We start from the raw sequence: 26,724 nt of genomic DNA on the forward strand, positions 1-26,724 counted from the left end.
GGACCAAAAGGGGGAAAAAAAAATCAGTAAATTAAGGTCTCAGTTTCCCTCTTAGCCTCTCCTGTTCTGTCTATCATAATCCAAGGTGCTCTGCCCTCCAGCCTTTCCTTTACAGTGGCCAAAGCTATAAAGATGCTCTTCAAAAGTCCCCCCAATATCTTCTTGGGGAAAAAAATTGGCTCCTCAGAGCTGTCCCCAGGTCTCTCCTAGCCCTCTAGCTTCGGATCATTTGCATGAGAACGGATTCCTTTGTGCAAAGTTGGCTTGCCTGTTCTCCGACCATGCTTATAATCCTTGAAGTCTTCGTGTTGGGTTGCTAGGCAGATATGACCGTGGCTTGCAAATAAGTTCACTGCATTTACCAGTCTGTGAGAACTTCAACTTGGGTAAGTAGATTGAAAGGAATCTCAGAGGGGAGGGTCCTGCAAGTCTGCTTTAGGGAGCTGCATCATCAGAGCACCCCCACAGAGGGGGCGTAGATGAGTGCCGCCTGGGTCACCCACCCAGCCTTACACCCGTCCTGTCTCTGTTGCACCTGCTGTGTTCCCACCTAGTGGCCCATGTTCTGGGTGAGCAGCTTATATTCCACTAAAGCAAATTCTTGCTTTGAAACTTTAGTATCTGCTTCTCCAGTTGGCAGAGAACCTCACAGACTGCCATCTAGGAACCTTTTCTGTGAACTGGTAGTCCAGGTGGTTGTGCTGGGTTTATCTTGTAGCTTGGAGTCCTCCCCGCAGCCCACGTCTCTGTTTGACAGTTTGTAGGGAGGCAGGGTCTTCAGTTGGAGAATGACTGCTCCTAGGGGAATTGAAAAGGGTGCCAAGGGTTCTGAAGTGTAGAGAGTTATGGTCATAATAATTCTACCATAGAGTTGTGTGGGATTAGTGCATGCTCAGCGCAGGGTCAGGCTCTGTTAACTCCTGGTGACTTCTTCAGCCTGTGACCACTGGGGGGATTGAGGAGGCAGAGACTGGGGAAGCCTAGAACAGGCAGGGAGGACTTTAGAAGGACTGGCAAGGCTGTTGAGTGAGGAAGAGGGGGATACACAGCATCAGAGGAAGGCAGGAGGTGGATTAGGGCATGCTGTATGTACTTGGGGACAGTGGGGTCACCTTCCCACCTGTGCCTTGGGAGCCTGTGGTGATTTGACTTCTCTCTCACGCCTGCCTCTTCCATCTGGCACAGTATCGATGTGTTACTGGATGTGTCTTACTAACTCTGGAGTAACTTTTACTTGATTTCAACACTGACTTTCGTTCCCAGACTTCTCAGTCTTCATAGTTGACTGCTCCTATAGTTTTGCCATCCTCTCACTACTTAAAAATTTAAAACAACAACAAAAAATGGCATAGCCATAGGGAGGCCTCTGGAAAGTGTCTGGATCCTGTTGGGAAGAGTCCTGAAAAAAAAAAAAAAACAAACCAAATTCTTAGAACAAAGTCATTTTAATAACTTGTGAGTTAGGAGTAAATACATGTCATGTTAAGCATACATGATTGTGGGTCATGAAATCTGATTGGAAATGTTGGAAAGGGCCATGTATGGGACCTCTGGGTTCCCCCCCAATTAGACAGTGGTGGGAGTTGCTCCACCTGCCATGTTCCTCAAGGCCAAAGGAATAAAAAACCTGCTCTCCTGCTCTGCTTCTTGCCTAGAGGGAGATGCTGGCTTTCTCTGTCTTGTCTAAACATGCACTGCCTGTCCTGGCTTCTGGGTTCCCTGGAACAAATATGCAATGTTAAGCATCCGTTTTAACCCTTTGGGACCAGTGCTTCCATGCATTTTCAAGACTGTTGTGGAAAAGGAGCAAGGAAGGGCCCCACCCTGCTGTGGACAGTGAAGGGCTCCTTAGGTGAGCTCGCTAGAGGTACCTGCAGGGCTGAGTCCAGGGAGCCTCCAGCCTTGCCTTCCACGCCCCTCATTCATTTGTCCAAGCGGCCTCTGTTCATCCACACCCCACTCTTGAGCATCGATGAATGCTCTCACCTCCCGGTCCACAAAACCACACTCCAGAGGATGTGGTTCCTTCTCTCAAAATGTTTCAATTCTAGTTTGGAAGACAGGACACACGTGTGATCATTACCTAAAGCGGTATTTTCAACATGTGCGGTTTTACAAGTGAGGGTTGCAAATAAGCATCTCTGAGGAAGGGAATTCTGGAAGGTTGTCCGAGGTCAGGGAAATGATGTGATGAAGCTGGGCTTCCCGGGCGGGGCCATTGATGTGCACTTACATGTACTCATTCAGCTTGATTTTTCCTGAACACCCTCTGGGCAAGTTACCAGAATCATCCAGTGCATAAAACATACAGAACGTCCCTGCCTTTATGGAGTTTCCACCTAGATTTATGGATTTTTCTCGCTAGGGCACCTAGCTAGCCAAGTGTCATGGACAAATAATTCTCTTGACTGCTTCTCTGATGTTGAAATGTAATTTCCACTTTCAGTTAGCATCAAGAAAGGGGAGATTCCTCTCACACCCACCCCACATCTTGACCTCATACTGTTATATCGTCCAGATTTGCTGGAAGGCAGCCTACTCCAAGGATGCCAGCTGTCACCAGAGTCTGCCCAGCCAAAGGGACATGGCTCATGGTCAGCCAGGATGGCACAGCCAGCCATGGGATTGTGTAACAAGGAACTATAGTTTGGCACTTGGAAAATGCAAACTGGAATGACTTGTTTTCCCTTTGGTGTTGTTGGTGACTGTAGTGTTTGTAAGTTTCTAACCTTCTCTGGGTTCAGAATCCAGCATCAGAGTATGCTGATAAACAGTCCTGGCAGACTCAGCCAATAGCTGCAGGAAGTCTGGATTTCACCATCTATACTCAGAATAGGTTGTCTAATAATTACTTTTAGCCTAGCATGTTTTCAAAGTGTTCTTTTAGTTGTTACCTCTTTATTCTTTTTGTGGTCTGACACCTGTAATCCTAGCACTTTGGGAGGCTGAGGCGAGAGGATTGCTTGAGGCCAGGAGTTGGAGACTCCCGAACAAGGTAGCAAGACCCCATCTCTACAAAAAACAGCATGCACCTGTACTTCCAGAAGAATTGTTTAAGACCACGAGTTTAAGGTTGCAGTGAGCTGTGATGACACCCCTATGCTCCAGCCCCAGGAGCAGATTGAGACCCTGTTATGGGTCATGAAGTCTAATAGGAAATGTTGGGGGGAAAAATCCAGTTGAGATATAGAATAACAGTAGCCAACATTTCTGAACGCTTAGAGCTTTTGTTGGAGTATTTCATTCTCACATTGTGTTTGGGGTTGAGGTAGTTTACTGTGGCTCTGTTTTTTAGGTAGGCGAGGAAACTGAGGCACAGAGACAGATTCAGTATCCAAGTTACACAGCTAGCTGATGACTCTGCTTTAATTCTGGATACACATTATCTTGGAAACGGGCCAACACAGCTTGCAAGTGCCAAGTAACTGCTTTACTGAGTGTTTTCCCCTTCACATTTTGGTCTCATCCACCTCAGCCTTAGCCTCTGTGGTTCTCAGATAAACTTTAGTGAGAATCTGTCTTAGTATGCTCGGGTGCTGTAGTAAAATACCATAGACCAAACCAGGCAGGATGTCATATGCCCCTTGTGGGTGGGTTTTCTGGCATTGTTGGGTCCACAAAAGTGATATTCCCAACAAATGGGTCTGCCTTAAAGTCTCCAAGCTTTCTTTTTTTAAAGACCGAGTCTTACTTTGTTGCCCTTGGTAGGGTGCCGTGGTGTCGTAGCTCACAGCAACCTCAGACTCTTGGGCTCAAGTGATCATTTTGTCTTAGCCTTCTGAGTAGCTGGGACTACAGGCACCTACTACAATGCCCAGCTATTTTTAGAAACCAGGTCTTGCTCTTGCTCAGGCTGGTCTAGAACCAGTGAGCGCAAGCTATCTGCCCACCTTGGCCTCTCAGAGTGCTAGGATTACAGGCGTGAACCACCAATCTGCCTCCCCCACCCCCTTTTTTTTTTTTTTAAAAGCTTTTGAATTATCTAAATGGTATTGTTCTCCCAGCTTAGATGGAGGCATTCAATCAAAGATGACCTTTGCAGGCGGTGCCTGTGGCTCAAGGAGTAGGGTGCCGGCCCTATATGCTGAGGTGATGGGTTCAACCCCAGTCCCGGCCAAAAACTGCAAAAAAAAAAAAAAAAAAAAAAAAATGACCTTTGCACCCTCTGTTGAGCTAAAACTATACCTCTGCCCTCATACTTCAAGAAAGCAATCTTTCCAAATTGGGGCAGCCCCAGAATGACACGTTGGGGGTCTCAGGACAAAGGGAGGGGTTGTGAGGATGTGTATTACATGTAGATCTTAGAATACATTTGTCCTGACTGCAATGGTAACTGAGTTTCCCTCTCTACCTGGACTTGAACTAGGGTGAGACAAAATTTAAGGAGGAGTTTGCTGCCTGGGTCTGCAAGTGCAGGGTGGCCTCCTGAAGAGTACTGCCTCCTTAAATTTTGTGCCCTGGCATCTTCCTTTGTCTCATTCTTACCTTAGCACTATTTCTCACTTGGACTAACCTGGACTGATGCAAGGGACTCCTAACTTCTCAGCCTCTCCCTTACCTGCTGCCTGGCATCAGGCATTGCGTATTCTGGAACATGTTAAAGTCAGATCTTGCCATGGTTGCTCAGTCCTTCCTGAAGCTTCCCTTTGCATGCAGCAAAAGCTTCCCGTTTTCTCTCTGAAGACTCTGCCTAATCCTTGCTCCTCCTCCCTCTGCTGCTTGTCCAGTAGCTTCTTCTTTTTATTTCTTTTCTGGAGACAGAGTCTCACTCTGTCACCCTGGCTAGAGTGCAGTGGTGTCATCATAGCTCACTGCAATGCAAAATTCCTGGGCTCAGATAATCCTCGTGCCTCAGCCTCCCGATTAGCTGGGACTACATACAGGTGCTCACCACTGTCCCTGGCTACCAGTGGTTTCTTTGATGCTCTTCACATGTGCCAGACCTTGGCCTTTGCTGAAATCTCTAGCTTCCCTGCAAGGCATCCTGATAGCTAGCTGTATGGCTTCCTCCCTTCTCTCCTACAGATCCTTGCCCAGACATCGCTTTCTCCATGAAGTTTTTCCTTGCCACTCTCTAACTTTGCACCTGCCCACTCCCCACAGGCCTCATCCTCTTCCTGTTTTGATTTTCTTTTTCTTTTTTCTTTCTTTTGAAATACAGTCTTACTCTGTCATCCTGGATAGAGTGCCATGGCATCACGACAGCTCACAGCAACCTCAAACTCCTGGGTTCAAGCGAACCTCTTGCCTTAGCCTTCCAAGTAGCTGGGGCTACAGGTTCCTGCCACAATGCCCGGCTAGTTTTTCTATTTTTAGAAGAGACAGTGTCTCGATCTTGTTCAGAGTGGTCTCAAACTCCCGAGTTCAAGCATTCTACCCACCTCGGCCTCCCAGAGTGCTAGGATTACAGGTGTAAGCCACCGCACTGGGCCATGAATTTTCCTATGGTATTTACATTTTACTGATTTCATTTCTCCTATCCCCTACCCCACCCTGCCACCAAAAAGTAAGTGGTGTGAGGGCAGGGATTTTTGTGTGTTCCATTCGTGGAATACTGCCCAGTTTGAGACTGTCACTCAGTGTACATTCGGTGGACAAATGACTAAATGCCTGGGGGAATTGTTTCAGACCACACGTGGGCCCCTCCTGGCAGTCCCGCGTGACTCACTGCCTCTAGCCGGCACACACAGTGTCGTCTGATTTGACAGGTACAACAACAGCACTCTGCAACCAGAGACCCACTCCCCCTGCTTGTTTGTCTTTTTTGGCCTCAGCTCATCTGAAGCTTTTGTCTCTGGAAAACCAACAGAGCTCTCTGCCAGAAAGGTCTGCCTGACCTCCTTGTTATTTCAGCTGTTTTCAAGGTTCTCTAGGAGGATGCTTGGCCACAGAGAGACCCTTGGGACCCATGGTCAGGTGATGGAGCGAGCGGCTCGGGAAGCCCAAGGACTTCCAGCTCTGGCTTATTCAGACCCAACTCAGCGGATCTTCAGGTTGCCTCATCCCGTTCACTCCTCGCCCTTCTGGCCTGTTGGTCATTCGGGCGTTCCCTTGTGCCTTCACTCACAACCAAGCCTGGAAAATGAAGGGAGGTCAAACTCCAGTATATTGAACAGGACTGCTTTAAAATGGGGGTTGTGGAGGAGAACGCGAATGTTAGCAAAGCTGATTAGCTAGTAAAGTTCCCTCTACTGCCTGGGGAGCATTGAGACATGGGGAGCTGTCTGTACTTGTGCTCTGATCAGACAGATGGGCCTTCGCTGTGAGATTTATTGAGTACAGGGCCAAGTACCTTCCACCCTGGTGGAAAGAGGGGTGAATGCTTCAATTGGCAAAGATTTCCCCCTTTCTTCATAGCCAGGAGACAGCTCTGTGCTTGTGGCTCACCTCTCCTTTCTGAGAGTGAGAGGTAAAGAAAAATTTCGGAAAGTAACATCAGATACTGTCGGAGGGCAGCGAATGGGGCCCATTTCTTTAGGGGATCCGAGCTCAGAATTTGAGCTCAGCTCTTCATCCTTGTCCATGCCTGAGAGTCCATTCTTTGAATGTCTGGTTTGCCTTTTCAATGAATGGGGGGCAGGAGGCAATGTCTCCCTGGAGGTGTGGGTGTGAAGTATAAGGCACTGGTATGCTGGCTAAATTAGCTTCTTTCCATTCTATGAAAAATTGAAGTGTTAATGATTCTCTTTGAAAATCCTCAAAGGAATGTTCGATTACAGAACTCTGAAGAAACCCAATCTGTTTATTTATGTTCCCACCTTAATTTTAGCTTCTTTTCTTAAGTGAATTTTTTCCCCCTGAGGTCTTGTAGTATGGGTCATTCCAAAATGGATTAATGACCAAGAATGAGCCTGCTCTAGTGTTCCAAGCTAAGTAGCTTTGAGAAGAAAAGTTCCCCTGCATGTGGCTCATGGTCACACGCCAATAGAAGGAACTGGGACTCAACCAGAAGGTCAACAAGGGTTTGTTCAGCACCCTCCTCGTGCAAAGGCTCTTTCTTCTAGAAAGGGAGAAGTCTTTGGGGCCTCAAGATCAACAAATACCAGTTGAATCTAATTGAATTTGAAATAATAACTCCCCTTTTGGAAAATGGAAGAATTTGCATTTCTGAACAATAGATTCATTGGCCTGCAGATGACCATGACTGTTTACTTGGACTTTCTTTTGTTTTGATTTAAGTGTGTATCTGACAGACCTTTTCATTTTTTTCGAAGTCTTCCAGAATTTATATACCAACTACCCTCAGCCACTTGGATTGACCATTGATTTGGCTGATAGGGACATGGAGTGGTCCTAGTAGCCTCTTTAATATGTTACAAATTGATTCTCCTTGAATCCCCTCCATGGGTTGGGTGTGCAAGTGAAGTTTTTATTCAGTCTAGAATTTCAACTTTGTGTCTCCTTATTAAACTTGCAAATTTAGGGCTTTTAAGGAAACCAGCAGTAATATGGTTTTATTCTGGACTCCTTTTGCAACCTGAAACTTAAAGTATAATCTTCAGTTCCTGTCTTTTAAAACCCAATCTGATATGTTGCTTTGTGTTTGTCTGCTGAAGCTGAGTCATCGCTAGTTGGGTTAAACAGTTTCCTTTTTCTTCTAGGACCAGACTCATGATGTTTTTGTTTTGTAGTATGTTGCTGCTCAAAGTGTGAGCGGTATGGGCCTCACCCGGGCTTGCTAGAACCAGATTTCAGGCCCCCGCCTTACCTACTGAATCTGCATTTTAATAAATGAAATCCCCAGCTAACTCATATATACGTCCACGTGTGAGAAGTACTGGTCGAACGTGTCTTTAGATTTTCTTACTTAAAAATTACATGGTCAGGATGTTAAAGGAACACATTTCCATTAAAAAAATTTTGTTTTGAAATTTTTTTCTAACATTTTATACAAAAATTATAAACATACAGCAAAATTGAAAGAGTTCTAGCTGGACGCAGAGGCTTACATCTATAGTCCCAGCAACTCAGGAGGCTGAGGTGGGAGGATCTCTTAAGCCCAGGAGTTCAAGACCAGCCTGGGCAACATAGTGAGACCCCATCTCTATAAAAAATGTAAAAAATGAAAGAGTTCTCCAGTGAGCACCTATAATACCCTACCTAGATTCTATTATTAAATTATTTTTTATAATTCCTTTCCTTCTCTCCCCTCCGCCCCCCTGGGTAATTTCTATCAAGCATTTTATATAGGAATGTTAGGTTATAGCATGACTCTTAACAAGGAATTGTGTCTTGGTAATAAGGGTCACTCACACTCTTCCTTCAAGAATTCTCAACGGATTTGATAAAGGCACAAATAATTTAGAAATTTCTTGTGAATCAGAAAAGTGGGGGCAAAGGTGGGCAAGCAGATTTGGGGCCCTTCCTCGTTCCCCTTAGCGTTCTAGGCCTCCGTGTCCCCGTCTATACAGTGAGTGGGTTGAGAGAGATCATCTCTGATGTTGCTTCCAACCCTGTGACTATTGGCCCATGGCAAATATTATTATCACCACTATTATTTTTCAGGTGGAGAAACTGATGAACCAGTCAAATATTCGAATAAAAAGGAAAACATCTGTTGGCATGGAAAAGTGATTATTTCCTAAGCTACTGAGTAAAACACAGCTGCACTGGCAGTTTTAACTCTGCTTTCTTGTCAATTTTTGTTCTTTCAGGAAACTTGACAGAAACACGAAGCCCTCAACCATCTGGAGCACAGAAACTGAACTTGGGGCTGACGGCGGCTTCTAGAATATCCAGGTGTTCTGCAGATGCGAGAATTCATCCTGTAGTCACCAGATGGAGTCCCAAAGAGATGCAAAGCTTGTGCTATGGCTCTAACACTCCTGAATACAGACGGGCCACTTTCTAGATGTCAAAGAGCAGTCATTGACATAGCTGTCTGTCGAGCGTAACCGTCACCTTACTGTGAGCTGTGATGGGGAAACTGATTACAGAAGATCAAGCCAAATTAGGAGTTGCAAATTTCCTGACTCTCTTGAATTAGGATTCCAGATGGGGCACTTATTTGTGTAGTCCCCATCACCTTTGCAGGCATTGTCACCGCCACTACCACTGTCACCAGTACTGTCTTGCAAACTCCATCCCTACTCCTCAGGGACTTCCTGCTTTGCAAGTGAACAGAAAAGGAGCTCTTGGAAAAGTCTCAACAATTGGGACCCTACCGTCACCACCATGGCCTGGCTTTTCTCAAAGATTTTGTTGGTGGGAGTGAGTTTGTCAGGATTTCTTTATCCTTTTGTGGATTTTTATATCAGTGGGAAAACAAGAGGCCAGAAACCGAATTTCGTGATCATTTTGGCCGATGACATGGGGTGGGGTGACCTGGGAGCAAACTGGGCAGAAACAAAGTACACTCCCAACCTCGATAAGATGGCTTCAGAAGGAATGAGGTAAGTCTTGAGGATGCCAAAGAGGTGTCTCTTTGGATGTCTTACCCTAATTCATGTAGTAGGGGTAGTATAAAGCACTCAAAGAGCAACTGGTGGATCCCTGCTAATTTGATTAAATATAATTGATTTGAAGCCAGTAGAGCACCATGAAAAAATCTATCCATCCATCCATCCATCCATCCACCCAGCTATCCATCCTCTGTCCATCCATCCATCCATTCATCCATTTATCCATCATCTGCCATCCCATGTATCAGTCCACCTGCCCATTCATTCATCTGTCCATCCATCTATCTATCCATTCATCCATCCTCCATCTATCTATTCATCCATCCATCCATCTGATAACAAAAATTATGCATGATGGGAATACATAGAGGTGAACAAGATGAAAATCCTTTCCCTCAAGTAACTGATTGTTTGGCAGAAGAGGTAGGTTAAAAGGGAAGTAAGAATTACAAGCAAGATGTACCTGAGCCTGCATCAGGAGTTTTGGGAGTTCAGAGGAAAGTTTGGAAGCCAGCCTAGGAGTTCCAGGGAGAAGATGGCCTTAGAAGAGCAACTAAGAGTTTGGGAGGGGGCGGCGCCTGAGGCTCAGTGAGTAGGGCGCTGGCCCTATATACCCAGGCTGGTGGGTTCAAACCTGGCCCCAGCCAAACTGCAACAAAAAAACAGCTGGGTGTTGTGGCGGGTGCCTGTAGTCCCAGCTACTCAGGAGGCTGAGGCAAGAGAATGGCCTAAAGCCAGGAGTTGGAGGTTGCTGTGAGCTGTGTGACACCATGGCACTCTACCAAGGGTGATAAAGTGAGACTCTGTCTCTACAAAAAAAAAAAAGAGTTTGGGAGGCACACAGACTTATTTAAGAGAGAGGTAACTTACATTTAAGACATACATAACTCTAAGGGTCTGCAAAAGGGGAGTGGCATGTGGTCTGATGGGTCCACGTGTTTCTAAGACAGCCATTGCAGATTTTTGTTTAGAAGTCACTTAGATGGAGAACAGGTGTCAGAGCTTCCAGATGTTGGGGCTAATGTCGGTCTGATTGGTCAGCTTGGATCCTGTCTGTGCTCTGTGAAACTCCTCCAGTTGGCTTGGTGGGAATCCTTCCAGCTAGTTGGTTAGGAGAACGCCCAGAGCATCTTCACAGAGTTCCAATCACTCGCATCCTCGAGCTTGGAGCTTTCCCCCCGAGGTATATGGGACCTTGGGTCCCTCCATCTGGTCTCACCCACTCGAGTTCTTCCTCCTCACCTCTGCCAAGGCGAACTTTCTAGAAACACACTTCTACTTCCAGTCCTTCAGGGGCCTTTTGTGGCCCTCAGGAAAAAATCCAAACTCTGTTCTACATCTAACAAACTGGTTCTCCCGTCACCTGTCTTCACTTCTTGCCTCCGCCTGGGCGGGTCTCATGTGTTTCCCCTTCCTCTGTGTAAGTAGCTCCTACTCACTGCTTAGGTCTCAATTCTACACCAGGGCTTCAGGAAAGGGTTCTCGGATGCCGCAGGAGTTTCCTGTCATCATCTTTGCTGCTTTCAAGGGTGATTGTTTAATCATCTAGACCAGCTGTGTTGGGTTGAATAGCACCCTCCCTAAGTTCATAGCACCCTCCCCAAGTTCAGGTCCACCCTCAATGGGTCATTGAGCTCTTTGGTTACTGGGTCTTTGCAAATATGATTAGTGAAGGATCTTGATGATGTTACAGTGTACGGTGGGACCTAAATCCAGTGGCTAGTGTCCTTGTCAGGAGAGAAGACAACAGAGAGACACACATGGAAGGGAACGTGAGGATAGAGGCCGAGATTGGAGAGAGGCAACCATAAACCAAGAACTGCAAGGACAGGCAGCAGCCACCAGCGGATGAGGGGCTGGTGGGCAGCAGATCCTCCCCAAGAGCCTGCAGAAGAACCAGCCCTGCTGGCCACTTGGTTTCAGACCTGTAGCCCCCTGAACTGTTGTTTTAAGCCACCCAGTTTGTGATCATAGGTTATGACAGCCGCAGAAAACGCATACACTTCCTGTCTAGCTCTGAACTGGAGGAAGAAAACTGCCCTCTTCTTCCCCGCTTTTACTCCTAGCATGTAGCACAGCACCTGGCACATAGTGGATGCTTAATAAATATTTGTTCAGCAATAAATGGGGTTTTAGGAGCTCAAAAGGCCTGGAAGTGGCATCCCAAATTTTGCACATAGATTTTTTTTCCCACTGTGGGGAAAGAATTAATACATATGTAGCATTTGCCAGATCCTCAGAAGGACCTGGATTGGCAAAGGCTGAAGGACTTCTGCTTTCAATGTCTAGTGGGTTGGTGGGGAAATCTTTGGCTCACTGTTTACGCTCAGATTTGTGAGGCTTGTACGTTTTCCTCCTGAGCTGTCCCTGCCAGTGCATTGATTCTGGCATGTCCTGGGTCAGATGCAAACATAGCTGGGTGGCTCTTATATTTTTCCTTCCCTGTATGGAAGTATTCTCTCCATCCGAGCCTTGTGACAGTGGCCAGGTGGACGGCCCACTGGCCTGAGGTCGATGGCTGTTCATTCTGTGCTTTGTTGACAGGAAAACCGAACATCCTGTGAGGCTGAGAATGGATTCATTGCCGGCATGTCCCCTGCCTACTCACTGTCAGTGGGGAACCGTGACTTTCAGACGTGAGCTCTTATTGCCAAACAGGGCCTGGCTAGGGGTGACTTGACAAAGTGTCTTTTCTATTTTCTTTTTTCTATTAGTGTATTAGTTTCCTAGGACTGCTGGAACAAATTACTACAAACCAAGTGGGCTTGAAACAGTATTAACCTGTCCTTCCACAGTTCAGGAGGCCCAAAGTCCAAGGTCAAGGTGTCAGCAGGGTTGGCGCTGTTTGGAAGCTCCAAGGGAGAATCTGTTCTCTGCCTCCCTCCTGGCTTCTGGTATCTTCTGACAACCCGTGGTGTTCTTGGCTTGCAGACTCTGTTCTCTGCTTCAGTTGTTACGTGGTGTTCTTCTGTGCCTGTGTCCAAACTTCCCTCTCCAGGAAAGATACCAGTCACTGGAGTAAGACCAACCCTAACTGTTTGAGCTCAGGAGCTCAGCACCAGCCTGAGCCAGAGTGAGACCCCATCTCTAAAAATAGGTGGGTGTTGTGGCAGGCGCCTGTAGTCCAGTACTTGGGAGGCTGAGTAAGAGGGTCACTTGAGCCCAAGAGTTTGAGGTTGTTTCCTTAAATGCCACGGCACTCTACCCAGGGTGACTGAGTGAGACTCTGTCTCAGAAAAAAAAAAAAAAAGAGCCACCCTAATTCAGTATGGGCTCATCTGCAAAGACCTTATTTCCAAATAAGGTTGCATGCACAGTTTCTGGCTTGAGATGAAATTTAGAGCAACCTTATTAAACCCAGTGCAATTAGCTGGGTTATTTGCTGGCATAGAGATGATGACAAATCTCTTTCTCCTGCCTCCAACAGCACCTGTCCGGGTGTTCATTCAGCATTTGTTGCACTGAAGACTAAATCCCAGCTCTGCCACTTTCTATTCGTGTGACCCTGGGAAAGCAACGTCATCCATCAGAGCTTTTCTTTCCTCTCTTGTAAATGGGGATGGTAGGAGCACTCCCATTGCATGGTGTGTGGTGAGGGTTAAATTAAGTAAAACGCATGCTTTACTTAACATAGCATACAGTAGATGGAGATGTGTGTTGTCTATGGTTATTTTTGTTATTCTTATTAGAAATAAACTCCATTTGAATTGTCAATGTGAATTGGCTACTCTGTATGATAAAAACGTGGAAGGAGGAGGTAGAATTCCTGTTGCTGGAGGTGTTCTAGCCACAAATCCCTCTTAGTCGCTATGTGGATGTGCACACAGGGCCAATATCTGTGTTTAAATCTACAGAACAACTGTAACAATAGCTAACCCCAGGGTAAGGAACCTGCAGCCTTAAGGACACTTGTGGGCTTCTAGGTCCTTAAGTGCAGCCTTCTGAAGGAATCCATATTTTACAGAACATATCCTTTTCTTTTTGTCAATACATTTTTATCTCGTAAATTTTTATTTTATTTTTGTAATGAATGTATCTAAAATGCCAAAGAATAAAATAAGTTTCAAAGAAATAATCCTCCCAGATTGCCCAGCACAATAGAAGCTGAGTAAGCTATAAGGGCTGATTGGATGGCTGCCGCACTCATGATTTATTTCTAACTTCCCCCACCCAACTGGGACCCTTACTGCACAAGGCTGGTTGGTGAGTTTAGGAGAGTCAAGTACACTAGTCTGTTTTCACATTTTGACGACAGTGCACTGTGTTTCTGTTTGAAGTGTAATTTGCGAATAGTTGCACAGCTGGACGGTATTTTTTAATTCTGTCTGCTTAACAGCACATCATGTGAAAGAAGACCAAGGGAATGCTGAAGAAAGAAAATGGATTTTTTTATGAAGATTGGGAATTGTAATGTGAACTTATTTCCGCTAAAGATAAGATGATTTGCTTGCTGTGTGATACTGTAATATCAGCGTTAAAGAAACACAATGCTTATCAGTATGATAACACTAATAAGGACCACAAATATTTCAAATGAGAAGGAAAGAGGCCAGAAGGTTGTGTTGCACAGATTGAAAGACGAAAAGCAAAAGTGAAGACAGTTCTTTCACTCAGCAGTAAGAACTAGAAATAATGCTACTCAGGCAACTTGTAAAATATCAATAGCTGATATACTCAGGAAAAAAGGGAAGACATTCAGTGGTGTAGAAGTTGTGAATGAATGCATTGTCAAACTTGTAGGATGCTTAAACTCTGAGAACGCTTCAAAGTACGTACAACTGCCTCTTGCAAGGAGAACCATAACTGAAAGGCAGCATGAATTATTCTTCAACTTAACAGAACAACTTTATGCAATACTTCAAAAGGAAAATATATATTAATCGCTTTGGATGAATCAACTGATAGTACTGGCCAGGTATTAGTTTTATACTTCATTCATGTCATAACAGAAGATTTTCTTTGCTACAAAGATTTACTGTGGACACTCTTGCAAACAGAATGAAGGGAATATCTTCAATATCTTCTTTATCACTTTGAAGATAAATGTGAAGTTGGCCTGAATTTGGTGAATTTAGCGTGTGTATATACAGACAGTGCCCCTTCCGTGATAGGAAAACATGAAGGGTTTATTGCACAGATAAAAAATATATTAACAGACCCAGATGCTCTCATTTCTTTTCCCTGTATCTTCCATCAACCATATCTCTGTGCTAAAGCTACCGTTTTAAGTGACACTTTGAAACAAGTGTAAGTGTTGTTAACTATATTCCTGTAAGTACAACCCAATATCATTAGTTTCCTAACATGCTAAAGTTGACTGATGAGGTATTGATTTTCTATATCATTTTCTATATCATTCTACAGGGCATTGGCTATCATAGGAACAGGTGTTAGCCAGAATTTTCTCTGTGAGAATAGATAGTTAAATTTTATGAGAACAGAATCAGCAATGTGAATTATTGAAAGATTTCTATAGGAATGCAGCATTTCTATGTGCTATCATGTCAAACCAAAACAACTTGAATATTTCTCGTGGCAAAAAATTTAAGCATTTTGAAAAAAAGCTATCTTTTTTCAGACGCCTTCTTCTTCTTCTCCTTCTCCTCCTCCTCCTCCTCCTCCTCCTCTTCTCCTTCTCCTTCTTCTGACAGAGTCTCACTTTATCAGCCTTGGTAGGGTGGTAGAGTGCTGTGGTGTCACAGCTCACAGCAACCTCCAACTCCTGGGCTTAAGCGATTCTCTTGCCTCAGCCTCCCGAGTAGCTGGGACTACAGGCGCCCACCACAACGCCCGGCTATCTTTTTGTTGCAGTTTGGCTGGGGCTGGGTTTGAACCCACCACCCTCAGTATATGGGGCCAGTGCCCCACCCACTGAGCCACAAGCACTGTCCCAAACGCTTTCTTCTTCAAAAGGAATTTTGGATGGATATTTTCCCCAGCTATCAAAGGTCATTGATGAGCAGGATGATCTATGGAAATCATCTGAAGAATGTACAGCTGTTATAGACTCTATTTATTGGGAAATACAATGAAAAGTTCGCTGACTTTGAAAATCATGACATTACACTGAAATTAGCATTTCAGCCTCACCCAGTTGATATCACCAAGGCACCTAAAGAACTACAGATGGAATTCATTTAGCCCTCAGTAGATGACATTTTAAAGTCATAATAAAGATGTCAATTTAAAGACATAATAAAGATCCGACTGAAATATGCAAAAATGCAGTAGACTACCCACACCTTCAGCAACATGCCTGAAAAATGCTTTCTTGCTTTTCAGCCATTTATTGCTGAGGATCAACATTCTTCTACCTAACCCAAATCAGGATGCCCTTAAGTGTGGGATGCCCTTAAGGTCACAGATGACTGATAACCATCTAGAGGGTCAAATGAAACTGCATGGTAAAGCCAGATATTCAAATACTATCCAACAAAAAGCAGACACAACAGGGTCAATAAAAAGTTAACTTTACAATGAACAAATAGTTTTCATTTTTTGAACTTACTGAGTACATACTAGTTAGATTCTTCACAAAATGCATGTAATGTCCATTTTTAAGGACATCTACTTGAAGTTTCTCCAGTGTGGCCTTATTTATTTACAAGCTAAATCAACTCACCCTTGCAACATGAAAAGGTTACCCACCCCTGAGCTAACCCTTTACTGAGTGCTTATAAAGTGCCAAGCTCTGGGCTTCATCTCTTTCAATTCTTGCTATCATCCCGCCTTTCCCTTATTTTACAGACGAGGAAATCGAGGTTAAGTAACTTGCCTTGAATGGATGAGTGACTGAGCCAACATTCAAACCCAAATTTTCCCATTCTAGAGCCTTATCTTTAAGAGGAATTAGGGAATTTGCACAGCTTATCTCTCAAGGCTTGGCCTGGCTTTGCCATCAGGGCTGTCAAAGAGGAGATTGGAATCTCAACTTTTTTTTTCTCCCTTTGGTGCTGATGAAGAATTTTTTGTGCTATCTAAGTGTAAGAGAGCACCCGAGAAACGTGATTTAGAGGCAGTCATGGGAAAGGTTGATGCAACCATTGACTGGGAGGCTCACCCTGCCGGGGATGTGGAATGGCTGCATTCACACATGCCTGCCATCTTTCCCACCTGTTCCAACTTCATCGCCAACCCTCGCCTCCTGTTCCTAACATTGTGCTTATCTCTGTTACTCAAACATGCACTTTCCCCTGCCTGAGGGCTCTTGCATTGACTATTCCCTCTTCCTGAAAAGCTCTCCCCTTAGCCTTTGAGGGTCAGCTCCTTGGAGGAGCAACCTTATCTGTCTTCTTCATGCCTCTAGTGGCTAAAATAATACCCAGCGTGTGGTAGGTGCTCATATAATGTTTGTTCAAGGACTTGGACTCCTGGATCTAAACTTCTGGGCATGCATTCATGAGTTAACCACAGCATGGGATCTGCAGCCAGACTGCGGAGTCTCTTAACTTGCTAGCTCTGGGATGGGCACTAGGCTGTTAAACGTTGCTGGGCCTCAGTTACCTCGTATCTACTAAGGAATGGAAATGAATTAAGTCATGGAAGAGATTGAAAGAGTCCCTGGCATGTTTGGTGCTTGATGAGTTGCCTGCTCTGCTGTATCTGCTGTGACACTGTTTCTGCTCCTCTGTCCTCCCACACAGTCCCCTTCCCCGGGTTTCATTAGCTTACGTTCCAGGAGCACCTCACTCTGTCCCTGCTCTGCTGCTCTGCCCTTCCCCAAGCTGAACTATGGAACTTACCTGTTTGTCCTCTTGGAATCTGCTTGATCCCTCATTCCTAGCCCAAATCCCCAAGGCAACACTTAAATGTCTCTCAGCATTTCCCTTGTACTTCCTCCTGGCCAGCACACACCATTTGTTTTTTGCTTGTTTTATTCTGTTTTAAATGGGCTATGGTAGATGTGGTTTGCCCATTTTGTGGGCAGAAAGAGAAGCACCATCTACAGCGTAACTTTGATGTCATTAATTGTTGCAGAAAAAGAGGAATGCCTGGGGCAAGAAAAGGAGACTCTTCTAGTGCCTGTGCATTTTGGCATCTTTTTTTCAGACTTTTTAAACTCCATTTATGTGGAGATAAGATAGGAATTGTGGCCTGTAACCCCAAGATCTTGAGCCCATTTTCAATAGCCTAGGACAAAGAGCAGCCCCATCATTGTATCACAGAGGGAGAAACTGAGGCCCAGAGAGAATTGTAGTATTTTTATTATGATAGTCAACTCTTTGCCATGTGGGAGTAAATTAATTTCTTTGTGGGTTCACTGGTTTGCAGATTGACCATATTAAAAATAACAATGAATAATTGTTTTGTGAAAAAATAATGAACGCTACCACAAAATCAGCAAACATCTCTTTATCAGAGGCCATTGTCATTTTGGGCTCCATAGTGTTCAGTGAGGGCTCATGTGTGCACTGAGAGGCTGTGATGCCTTTGCACTTGTTTGTAGGTTAAGCAACTGGCATGTTTTGCCCTTGACCTTGTGAGCTGTCATTTTTTCCTGTGCCCTGTGCAAATCTGAGCTGGGAAGTGCTGTTGAACATTTGTAAGCTTAAAAATGTTGAGATAGCCAGAAGAAAATAAAAATGAAATGTAAGCAAAAATGCCAGGGACTTAGTAATCAACTAAAACTTAAAAATTTCAGGCAATTAAAATAGGGAAGATGGCTCAGCACCTGTAGCTCAATGGCTAGGGCGCCAGCCACATACACTGGAGCTGGCAGGTTCAAATTCAGCCTGGGCTTGCCGGACAACGACAACTACAACCAACCAACCAAACAAACAAACAAAAAATAGCTGGGTGTTGTGGCAGGCGCCTGTAATCCCAGCTACTTGGAAGGCTGAGGCAAGAGAATTGCTTAAGCCCAAGATTTTGAGGTTGCTGTGAGCTATGATGCCATGGCACTCTACCGAGGGTGACATAGTGAGACTCTGTCTCAAAAAACTAAACTAAACTAAACTAAAATAAGGAAGATGTAAGGCAACTTGTATTATAAGAGGGACAGAAAAATGATGGCCCATGCTTTAAAAAAAAAGACAAATGCATTCAGTTGGCATCTTTTCCAGCTCTTCAAGCACTCTGAAAAAAAATATGTAAATATATATATATATTTATTAAATCATAGCTGTGTACATTAATGCGATCATGGGGTACCATACACTGGTTTTATAGACCATTTGACATATTTTCATCACACTGGTTAACATGGCCTTCCTGGCATTTCCTTAGTTATTGTGTTAAGACATTTATATTCTACATTCAGTAAGTTTCACATGTACCCTTGTAAGATGCACCGCTGGTATAATCCCACCAATCCCCCTCCCTCTGCCTACCTCCCCCCTCCCTACCTTCCCTCTCCCCCTTACCCATATTCTTAGATTATAACTGGGTTATAGCTTTCATATGAAAGCCATAAATTAGTTTCATAGTAGGGCTGAGTACATTGGATACTTTTTCTTCCATTCTTGAGATACTTTGCTAAGAAGAATATGTTCCAGCTCCATCCATGTAAACATGAAAGAGGTAAAGTCTCCATCTGTCTTTAAAGCTGCATAATATTCCATGGTGTACATATACCACAATTTATTAATCCATTTGTGGATCGATGGGCACTTGGGCTTTTTCCATCACCTAGCAATTAATAAATTGGGCTGCAATAAACATTCTGGTACAAATATCTTTGTTATAATGTGATTTTTGGTCTTCTGGGTATATACCTAGTAGAGGAATTATAGGATTGAATGGCAGATCTATTTTTAGATCTCTAAGTGTTCTCCAAACATCTTTCCAAAAGGAATGTATTAATTTGCATTCCCACCAGCAGTGTAGAAGTGTTCCCTTTTCTCCACATCCATGCCAACATCTCTGGTCTTGGGATTTTGTGATATGGGCTAATCTTACTGGAGTTAGATGATATCTCAAAGTAGTTTTGATTTGCATTTCTCTGATGATTAAGGATGATGAGCATTTTTTCATATGTCTGTAGGCCGTGCGCCTGTCTTCATCAGAGAAGTTTCTCTTCAAGTCCCTTGCCCAGCCTGCGATGGGATCAATTGTTCTTTTCTTACTTATACGTTTGAGTTCTCTGTAGATTCTGGTTATTAAACCATTGTCGGAGACATAACCTGCAAATATCTTCTCCCATTCTTGGGGCTGTCTGTTTGCATGTAAATATATTTTTGAGATTGGTTGTTGCTCTGTTGCTCAGGCTGGATCACAGCTCATTGCAATCTTGAACTCTTGGGCTCAAGTGATCCTCCAGCTTTAGCCTGCTGAGTAGCCTGCTGAGTACTATAGGTATGAAGCACAATGTCCAGAAATTTTTTAATTTTTCTGTTGAGCTGGGTCTTACTACATTGTCCAGGCCATTCTTGAACTCCTGGCTTCAAGTGATCCTCCTACCTCAGCCTCCCAAAGCCATTGTGACCAGCCAGGCTGAAATAAGACACTCTGAGAACCCAGTGAATAACCTTGATCATGCAATGCTAGTTTTGTCCTTGTTGGCAGCGCATCCAGGGAAATCCAATGCTGATTTCATCTGTGATGAACAAGCCTCTTATTCCTTGAAGATTTTTGGTCTGGGAAGTCCTCTGCATTTGTCTCTTGGCTTGGTGGCCAGACGGATTAGGATTGCCAGACAGGGGTTTGGGCTTCTGAGCAATAATGACGCACAGGTCTCTTGGAGGAGAGCAGGAGAATGATCAGCGACCGTGAGAGAGAGGGGACAACAGCCTGCACAGCCCAGGTACTGCTCATCCACTCAAGTTGTCCACCAGACTGGCTCAGAAGCGAAGTAGCCAGGGTATGGTAATCGCCATGTTTACTTAATGTGTATTGATTTTCAGTATGTTAACTTTGCACCGTGGTCTCATTTCCTCCCTGTTTTCACCCTTCTCTGCTCCTACTTTAATTTTGAGTCGAGCTAGTGTTGCTGCTGCTAGGAGTTACAGGCAGCAGCTTAGCTAGGAATCAACGATCAATATTCACCGCAGAAAGGTCAGAGGTTCCCAGGGACTTGAGGCTGCTTCTAAAGGGGCCGTGGCCAGGAATGAATTGAGCCGTCAATGTAGTCAAACAACCTGGTTTGATTTCTGTTCTCAGATTGGCTTTTTTCAAGAATTCATTCACCTTGTGACCACCCAGCCCTCTTTTTCTCAGCTGCCCTGCTGCCTTGGGGATTTGGCAATAACCCACAGGAAGAGGCAGACCAGGCAGGCAGCTCCTGCTGCAGGGGATGTGACGAAGTCTTGGTGTCTGCGGACACTATAGAGTGAGGGCAGACAGGACATTCTGAACAAAGTTGCAATCAGCAGGAGAAAGAGCTTTCCTGTCCCTGTGATTCCCTTCTAGCTCCATCCCTGCTCCTGATACAGTGACTCAGATCCAGGGTTGGGAGGACCCTCACTGGGGAGAAATCCTCTTGTCCTGATGACCTTCACCATGAACCCTGAGATGCTTGCTTTGAGAGGTCCCATCCTAATGTATCCTCGTCAGCTCTCAGTACTGAGGGGCGGTGACTTTACATCTTTGAACTTGGGTAAATAGGTCAAACAGACATTAAAGTCATGCGTGCTCACCTGTCGTCAACTGGAGCCACTGAGGACTGAACAAAAGGGACCACAGGTCTTTACCTCATGGATCTGTTTAGTGGATGGGGATAGAGGGAACACCATGACCTAGATGGTAGCCAATCTTAGAGAAAAGAAAGGAACTGAAATATTAACCAGTGGGGCCTTGGTGCCAACCTTGCTTAACCAACTGCAAGTTCAAAGTAGCCCATCCAGTTGCTATTATTAGTCCCTCTTTTAAGCCTCCCTAATACAGTCACCCAACAATGAGTCTCTACTAAGAACAGGGCATGAGGCAGATGCTGGGAGACCCTAGTCAGCCCTGCCCTTAAGGGACTTATGGCCTAAAGGCAAATAAAGACAAGAAAAACAGCCTTTAGAACACCCAGTGTGATGTGCTGTGAGAGCAGAAACTCCCACTGTATCTCTGGCCCTGTGCTTTATGACAGGAGTTGATTGTAACTGACCTGACAGCTTAGGGGATAGATTAGCTCATCGCTTATACATCCATCTCAGTCCAGAAAGAGAAAGGCCGCGTGCTGGGCTTCTCACCTTTTGGGTGTTAAAGATAGTGTGGTGGGAAGAGAAGGCCACAGAAGAGAATGGCCAGTTTTCTAGAATGAAGCCGAGGGATCATCAATAGAGGCTATCTGTTCCGACCTGAATGCTGAGAACTTAGAAGTAGGAATTAGCCAGATGCAGGGAGGAAGGGAGAGGGAAGAGCGTAGTTGTTGGCAGAGGGAAAGGCGAGACCCAGAACTGAAAGGGGCCCATTCACTCAACAGATATTCCTAGACCCTCACCCAGGCACTGTCCTCGGTGCTGGGGACACAGCCACAATCCGGCCCCTCAAAAGCCCTTGCTGTCCTGGGGCGTTTGAGTTCTAGAGGTCCAGTATGGCTAGGCCAAGGGGCAGGGAGGCTGGACTGAGGGACGGGCGTCAGGTGCAGGGCACAGTGTGTGTGCTCAGGTGTTTGGAGTTGATTCTGGAGGCAGTGGGGAGCCCAGAAAAACTGAAGTTATCAACCTGCATCTGGGATGGAATGTCCCAGCTTCCCAGGGGTGGCCCCCGCTGGCACTAGGGCTGGGACCACATTGCAGGGATCTCTAGGATGGCTTGACTCAGGGTGTGACGATGGGGAGAGGTGTCCTGTTCAGGAGGCACTCGGATGCCTGTATGTGCGCCCTTCCTTCAGTATGAATGCACACACCTACAAGAAGAATGTGAAAAAGAGAGGAAAACTTGCCCAGCTCAGGGGCCAGGAACCCTTTCTTGAGAAGAACTAATGAGTAGATGAATGAATGAAGGAGTGAATGAAACGTACACTATCTGCCACCACATTTGCTTGAGGTTTACAAAGGGCTGGCGTATCCGTTATCTCAGTGATCTCACTCAACAACCTGGCTCGGACTGAGTCAGCTGTCTGCCCATTTAACAGATGGCAACATGGAGGCAGAGCTGACCTGGTTCTACAGCCTCTGTCTGGTTACCTTCTCCCAACCCCTGCCCTCTACACACAAAGGCCATGACAAATGATTTTTGAAACCTATGTCCACCTCCATGCCTTTAAATTATGAATTGACCAGGGATAGTTTTTATTCCAGTCACATAGCACATTAGACAGTTGCCACAGAAAGCCTCATCATCTATTTTAAATTTCTTATAAATGAAAGCTGGACACACTTAACTTTGCAATGCTATGTCTCTCGAGGGCCTTGTGGCAACCTTTCCACCACTAACGTCCTCCAATCCTAATACAAGTAATTTATGCAATAGCAAGTTGCTTTTCTGTCTGGCTGTGTCTTAATTTGGTTGATTTTCTTATTAACAGGCTGCTGTAATGTCTGGCTCTGTATTTCCAGCTTTGCTTTACAATGTATTTTCAGACTTTAATTAGGACCCCTGATGGTGAACTGGCTTGAGCCTGCCCAAATAGATTTGGGGGAAAACCAAAAAAAAAAAAAAAAAAGTTTCCAAGTAACAACAAGACCATATTGTTGCTTATTAATTAGTCCCCACCAAGTGGAGACAGTGGGCAGAAGAGGGGGAAAACGGTGACATGCAGGTCAGTTCAAAAGGCTGCCTTTTTGAGGGTACAATCTCTCCGAAGATTTGGGAGTAAAGGAAATAAGATTGTTCTTTTTCAGAGTTAAGCTCTTGAACTTTAATACACCGTGGGAAAGGAATTGAGCCCGAAAAGCATCAGCTTAAGTGATTATGTGAAAAAATGAACTAATACATTTTTCCCAATCAAACCACCTGAGTTCTTCTCTTCAAGTTTTGTTTGTTCATTCACCAGATATTGCTGGAGCAGATCTGAGCCCTCCACCCAAGGCATGGTGCCTGGAGCTGGAGTTGCAACTCTAAGCCCTATCCCCATAAAACCTACAGTCTACGTCTTGCTGTAGAAATGTGCTTGCTAGCACTGTTCCTAAGATGATGACCTTAACATGTCCAAGGAGAAGCCAAACCCAGGGTAGTCGTTTGAAAAGCACAAGGGGGCAATAACATTCAGGCAGTGTATTTTTGGCACTGCCTGGGTGTATGAGTCGTCTTGGGCTGCTATAACAAATACCATAGACCGAGTAGAGTAAACAACACATGTTTATTTCTCACAGTTCTGGAGGCTGAAGTCCAAGATCAGAGTGCTGGCATGACGGGGTTTTGGTGAGGGCCTTCTTCCTGGCTTGTAGGCAGCTGTGTTCTTGTTGTAATCTCACATGGGACATGTCTCTCTTCTTCTTTTTCTAAGGGCACTTGTCTCAACATGGGAGCTCTACCCCCATGACCTCATCTAATTACATCCAAAGGCCCCACATCTGAATACCATCACACTGGGGGTTAGAGCTTCCACACAGGAATTTGGGGATGAACACGATTATTCAGTCCTCAGTACCAGGCAAGAAGAAATGGTGGTGCAGTAGCCTGTGAGTATCCCAGACTCACTGTCAAAGGTCAACCCACAGTGGAAATAAGGCTGGGAAACTAAAGGACTAAAGGAATGCATTTGAATTTTCTTAGCATTAATGAACTCCACACTCACCAGGGCAACCTTTGGATTCTGACTTCCCTTGTAACTTGTGTATGGGAAGGAAACATGTTGACCACGTGCCACACTCAGGTCCCCCATGCCCTTCCTTGTAAGTCAGTTGGGATGTGGCATTCCTGTGTCTTTCTCAGGCTGACGTGGTCTGTTTGGACGTGAGTCGGGCTGTCAGGCCACCAGCACAAGTAGGTCTTGGGACCTGCTGGGCCAAAAACCGGCTATCATATCACGATGACCTGGTTAATGTGATAACCTTCTGTGGACTGGCCAGCCCTGCTCTAGCCAGCCTTCCCTCAGAGGCTATGGAAAGAGCATAGTGATTTGGGTTGGGAGGCTTCAAATTCTGTCTCTGTCATTTCCTAACTGCAGGGGTCTATAGTCTTCAGGACGGCACAGTGACTGGTGATTAGACAGGCCTTGGTGTAAGATGTGTCTGTGCCCAGACCAGCTGCGTGGTCTTGGGAAAGCTACTTAAACTCTCTCTGCTTCTTCCTTACCTGTAGAATGGAAATTCTGATGCCTATTTTAGAGGTGTTTTAAAAAATTAGAAATGACATGTGTAACGTGAGGAGGATGGTGGCCACTTGATAAATGGCAGCTAAAACAAACAAAGTCAATGTCTATTTTTTAAACTTTACTTCTCAGCTTACATGTACCTTCTTTTGGGAAGTGTTTTCTCAGCACATGCATATACACATTGCTACACTTTCAGAGAACATCTTGTGCTTCCTGTCCCCAAGCCCTTTACACACTGAAATTGACCATCTCCATCACTGAACCATGAGCAACTTAGGGTAGATATTTGTCTTGTTCACCCATCTAGTCCAGGCATTGTGTCACCTATAGGGCAATAGCCAGGACTCTGGTGGTAAGTGACAGAAACCCAACTCCATCAGGCTGAGCATGGCAGGTGCACAGGTTGGGCTCATAATCTGAACTCTGGAGACTCTTTTTCTGTGGCCAATTATTTCAGGCTCCCTCCAGGTGATAGATGTGGCCTTTGTCAAACATTCTTATAGTTTGAGATTCAAGGGAAAAGGAGAGCTATTTCTCACTCTCTGATTCAGGAATTCCAAGTTTCAATGCTAATTTTTTTTTTTTCTTTTTTTGAGACAGAGTCTCACTCTGTTGCCCAGGCTGGAGTGCTATGGTGTCATCATAGCTCACTGCAACTTCAAACTCCTGGGCTCAAGCGATTTTTCTGCCTCAGTCTCCCAAACAGCTGGGACTACAGGCACCTACCCTACCACCCAGCTAATTTTTCTATTTTTAGTAGAGATGGTGTCTCACTCTTGCTCAGACTGGTCTCATGCTTCTGAGCTCAAGGGATCTTCCAGCCTCAGCCTCCCAGAGTGCTAGGATTATAGGCATGAGCCACCAAGCCAAGCCCAAGTTTAGATTCTGAATAGCCCTGCTTGGGTCATGGCTTGTGGCCCTGTGCACTGAGGACAGAAGGTTGTCCTACTCTGATCTGCTCACACTAGAGTCCTGGGTCCCCATTGGGGTGGGTAATAGTGGGGCAGAGAACAGGCACCAGCGGCCCCACAAAAGCCATGTGAAAGGGGTGGGTGGAGAAAAGGTGGATGCTTCACAGTAAGATGCAACTTATGGCCACAGTGGCCAGTGTCAGATATTGCCAGGTGAATGTCTACATGGACATGAAAAGGCTGCAAGGAAGTTTCACGTGCTCTAGAAGACAAAATTAAGGCTTACCCTGCTGGAGCATTAGGAAAGGCTTTGGCAACAGTAGGTTTTTAAGGATTGGAGGGGGTTGGCAGGGCAGGAAGAGGGGTAAATCATCCTCAGCAGAGATGCTCAGAGTAGAGGTGTTGAACTGGAGAGTTGGGTGGGGTGTAGGGGAGGGAGGGATTCAAGATGCTCCAGGAACAAGAGTCTCTTTGGGTTGGACTCTGGGGACCTACAGAGTGGTGTGCTCACTTCCTGGGGCTGCTGTAAGGCAGTGGCTTTCAACAACCAAGTTTTATTCTCTCTCAGTGCTAGAGGGTACAAGGCCAAGATCAAGCTTTGCTCTCTCCAAAGCTCTGGGAGAAGTTCCTTCTTTTCCTATTCTAGTTTCTGGTTGTCCCAAGCGTTCCTTGGCTTGTGGCAGCCCAATGTTGATCTCTGCCTCTATCTTCGTGAGGCTGCCTTACCCGGTGTGTCCCTGCGTCTTCACATAGCATTATTCTCTGCATAGGACACCAGTTATACTGGACGAGCACCAGCTCCACTCCAGGATGGTCTCAACTTCAGATTGCCTCTGCAATGACCCTGTTTCCAAACAAGCTTTGAGGCTTCAGCATATCTTTTTGGGGGTCACAGTCCAACTCACAGCAGGCAGTAGTGGCTCAGAAGGCTGCAGAGGTGGATTGAGTCAGAACATGGTGGGTAATAGTGACTAGGACATGGGGCTGGGGGATGGTGTGATGGCTGGGTGTGCTGGTGTGGGTTAGAGGGCGGGACTCGGGGCTGGGGGACCACCACTGTGTTGATCCCCGGGCATCACTGGGAATGAGGAGGAGCTGAAGGAAGCAGGAAGTGGCAGAGAGATTCGAAGACGTTGCCTCAGTTTCTAGCCTGGTTGACAGGGAGTAGGTGGACACAAGATTTTGGAGGAAGGGATACAGAGCTCGGTTCTGTGCCTGCTGAGGCTGTGGTGACAGGCATCCTACATGTGTCCATGAACATGACACTGGTGTAGTACCCACTGCA

The 26,724-nt window shown here is 45.4% G+C and overlaps 1 protein-coding gene across 7 annotated transcripts in view; it reads left to right on the forward strand.

Annotated features, from left to right (window-relative positions):
* ARSG (arylsulfatase G) overlaps positions 1-26,724 on the forward strand; it is a 126,062-nt gene that overhangs the window by 32,244 nt on the left and 67,094 nt on the right. For 6 of the 7 annotated variants that reach the window (XM_053568045.1, XM_053568046.1, XM_053568047.1 and 3 more), the window contains exon 2: positions 8,655-9,392. In XM_053568045.1, coding sequence (XP_053424020.1) covers positions 9,175-9,392 — 218 coding nt within the window. In that variant the 5' untranslated portion in view covers positions 8,655-9,174. Of the gene's footprint in view, positions 1-361; positions 387-8,654; positions 9,393-26,724 lie in introns of those variants that run through there. The other variant, XM_053568049.1, reaches the window with a different exon arrangement.

The sequence above is a fragment of the Nycticebus coucang genome, chromosome 18, assembly GCF_027406575.1.
Source record: "Nycticebus coucang isolate mNycCou1 chromosome 18, mNycCou1.pri, whole genome shotgun sequence".
In the NCBI taxonomy this organism is placed as follows: Eukaryota; Metazoa; Chordata; class Mammalia; order Primates; family Lorisidae; genus Nycticebus; species Nycticebus coucang.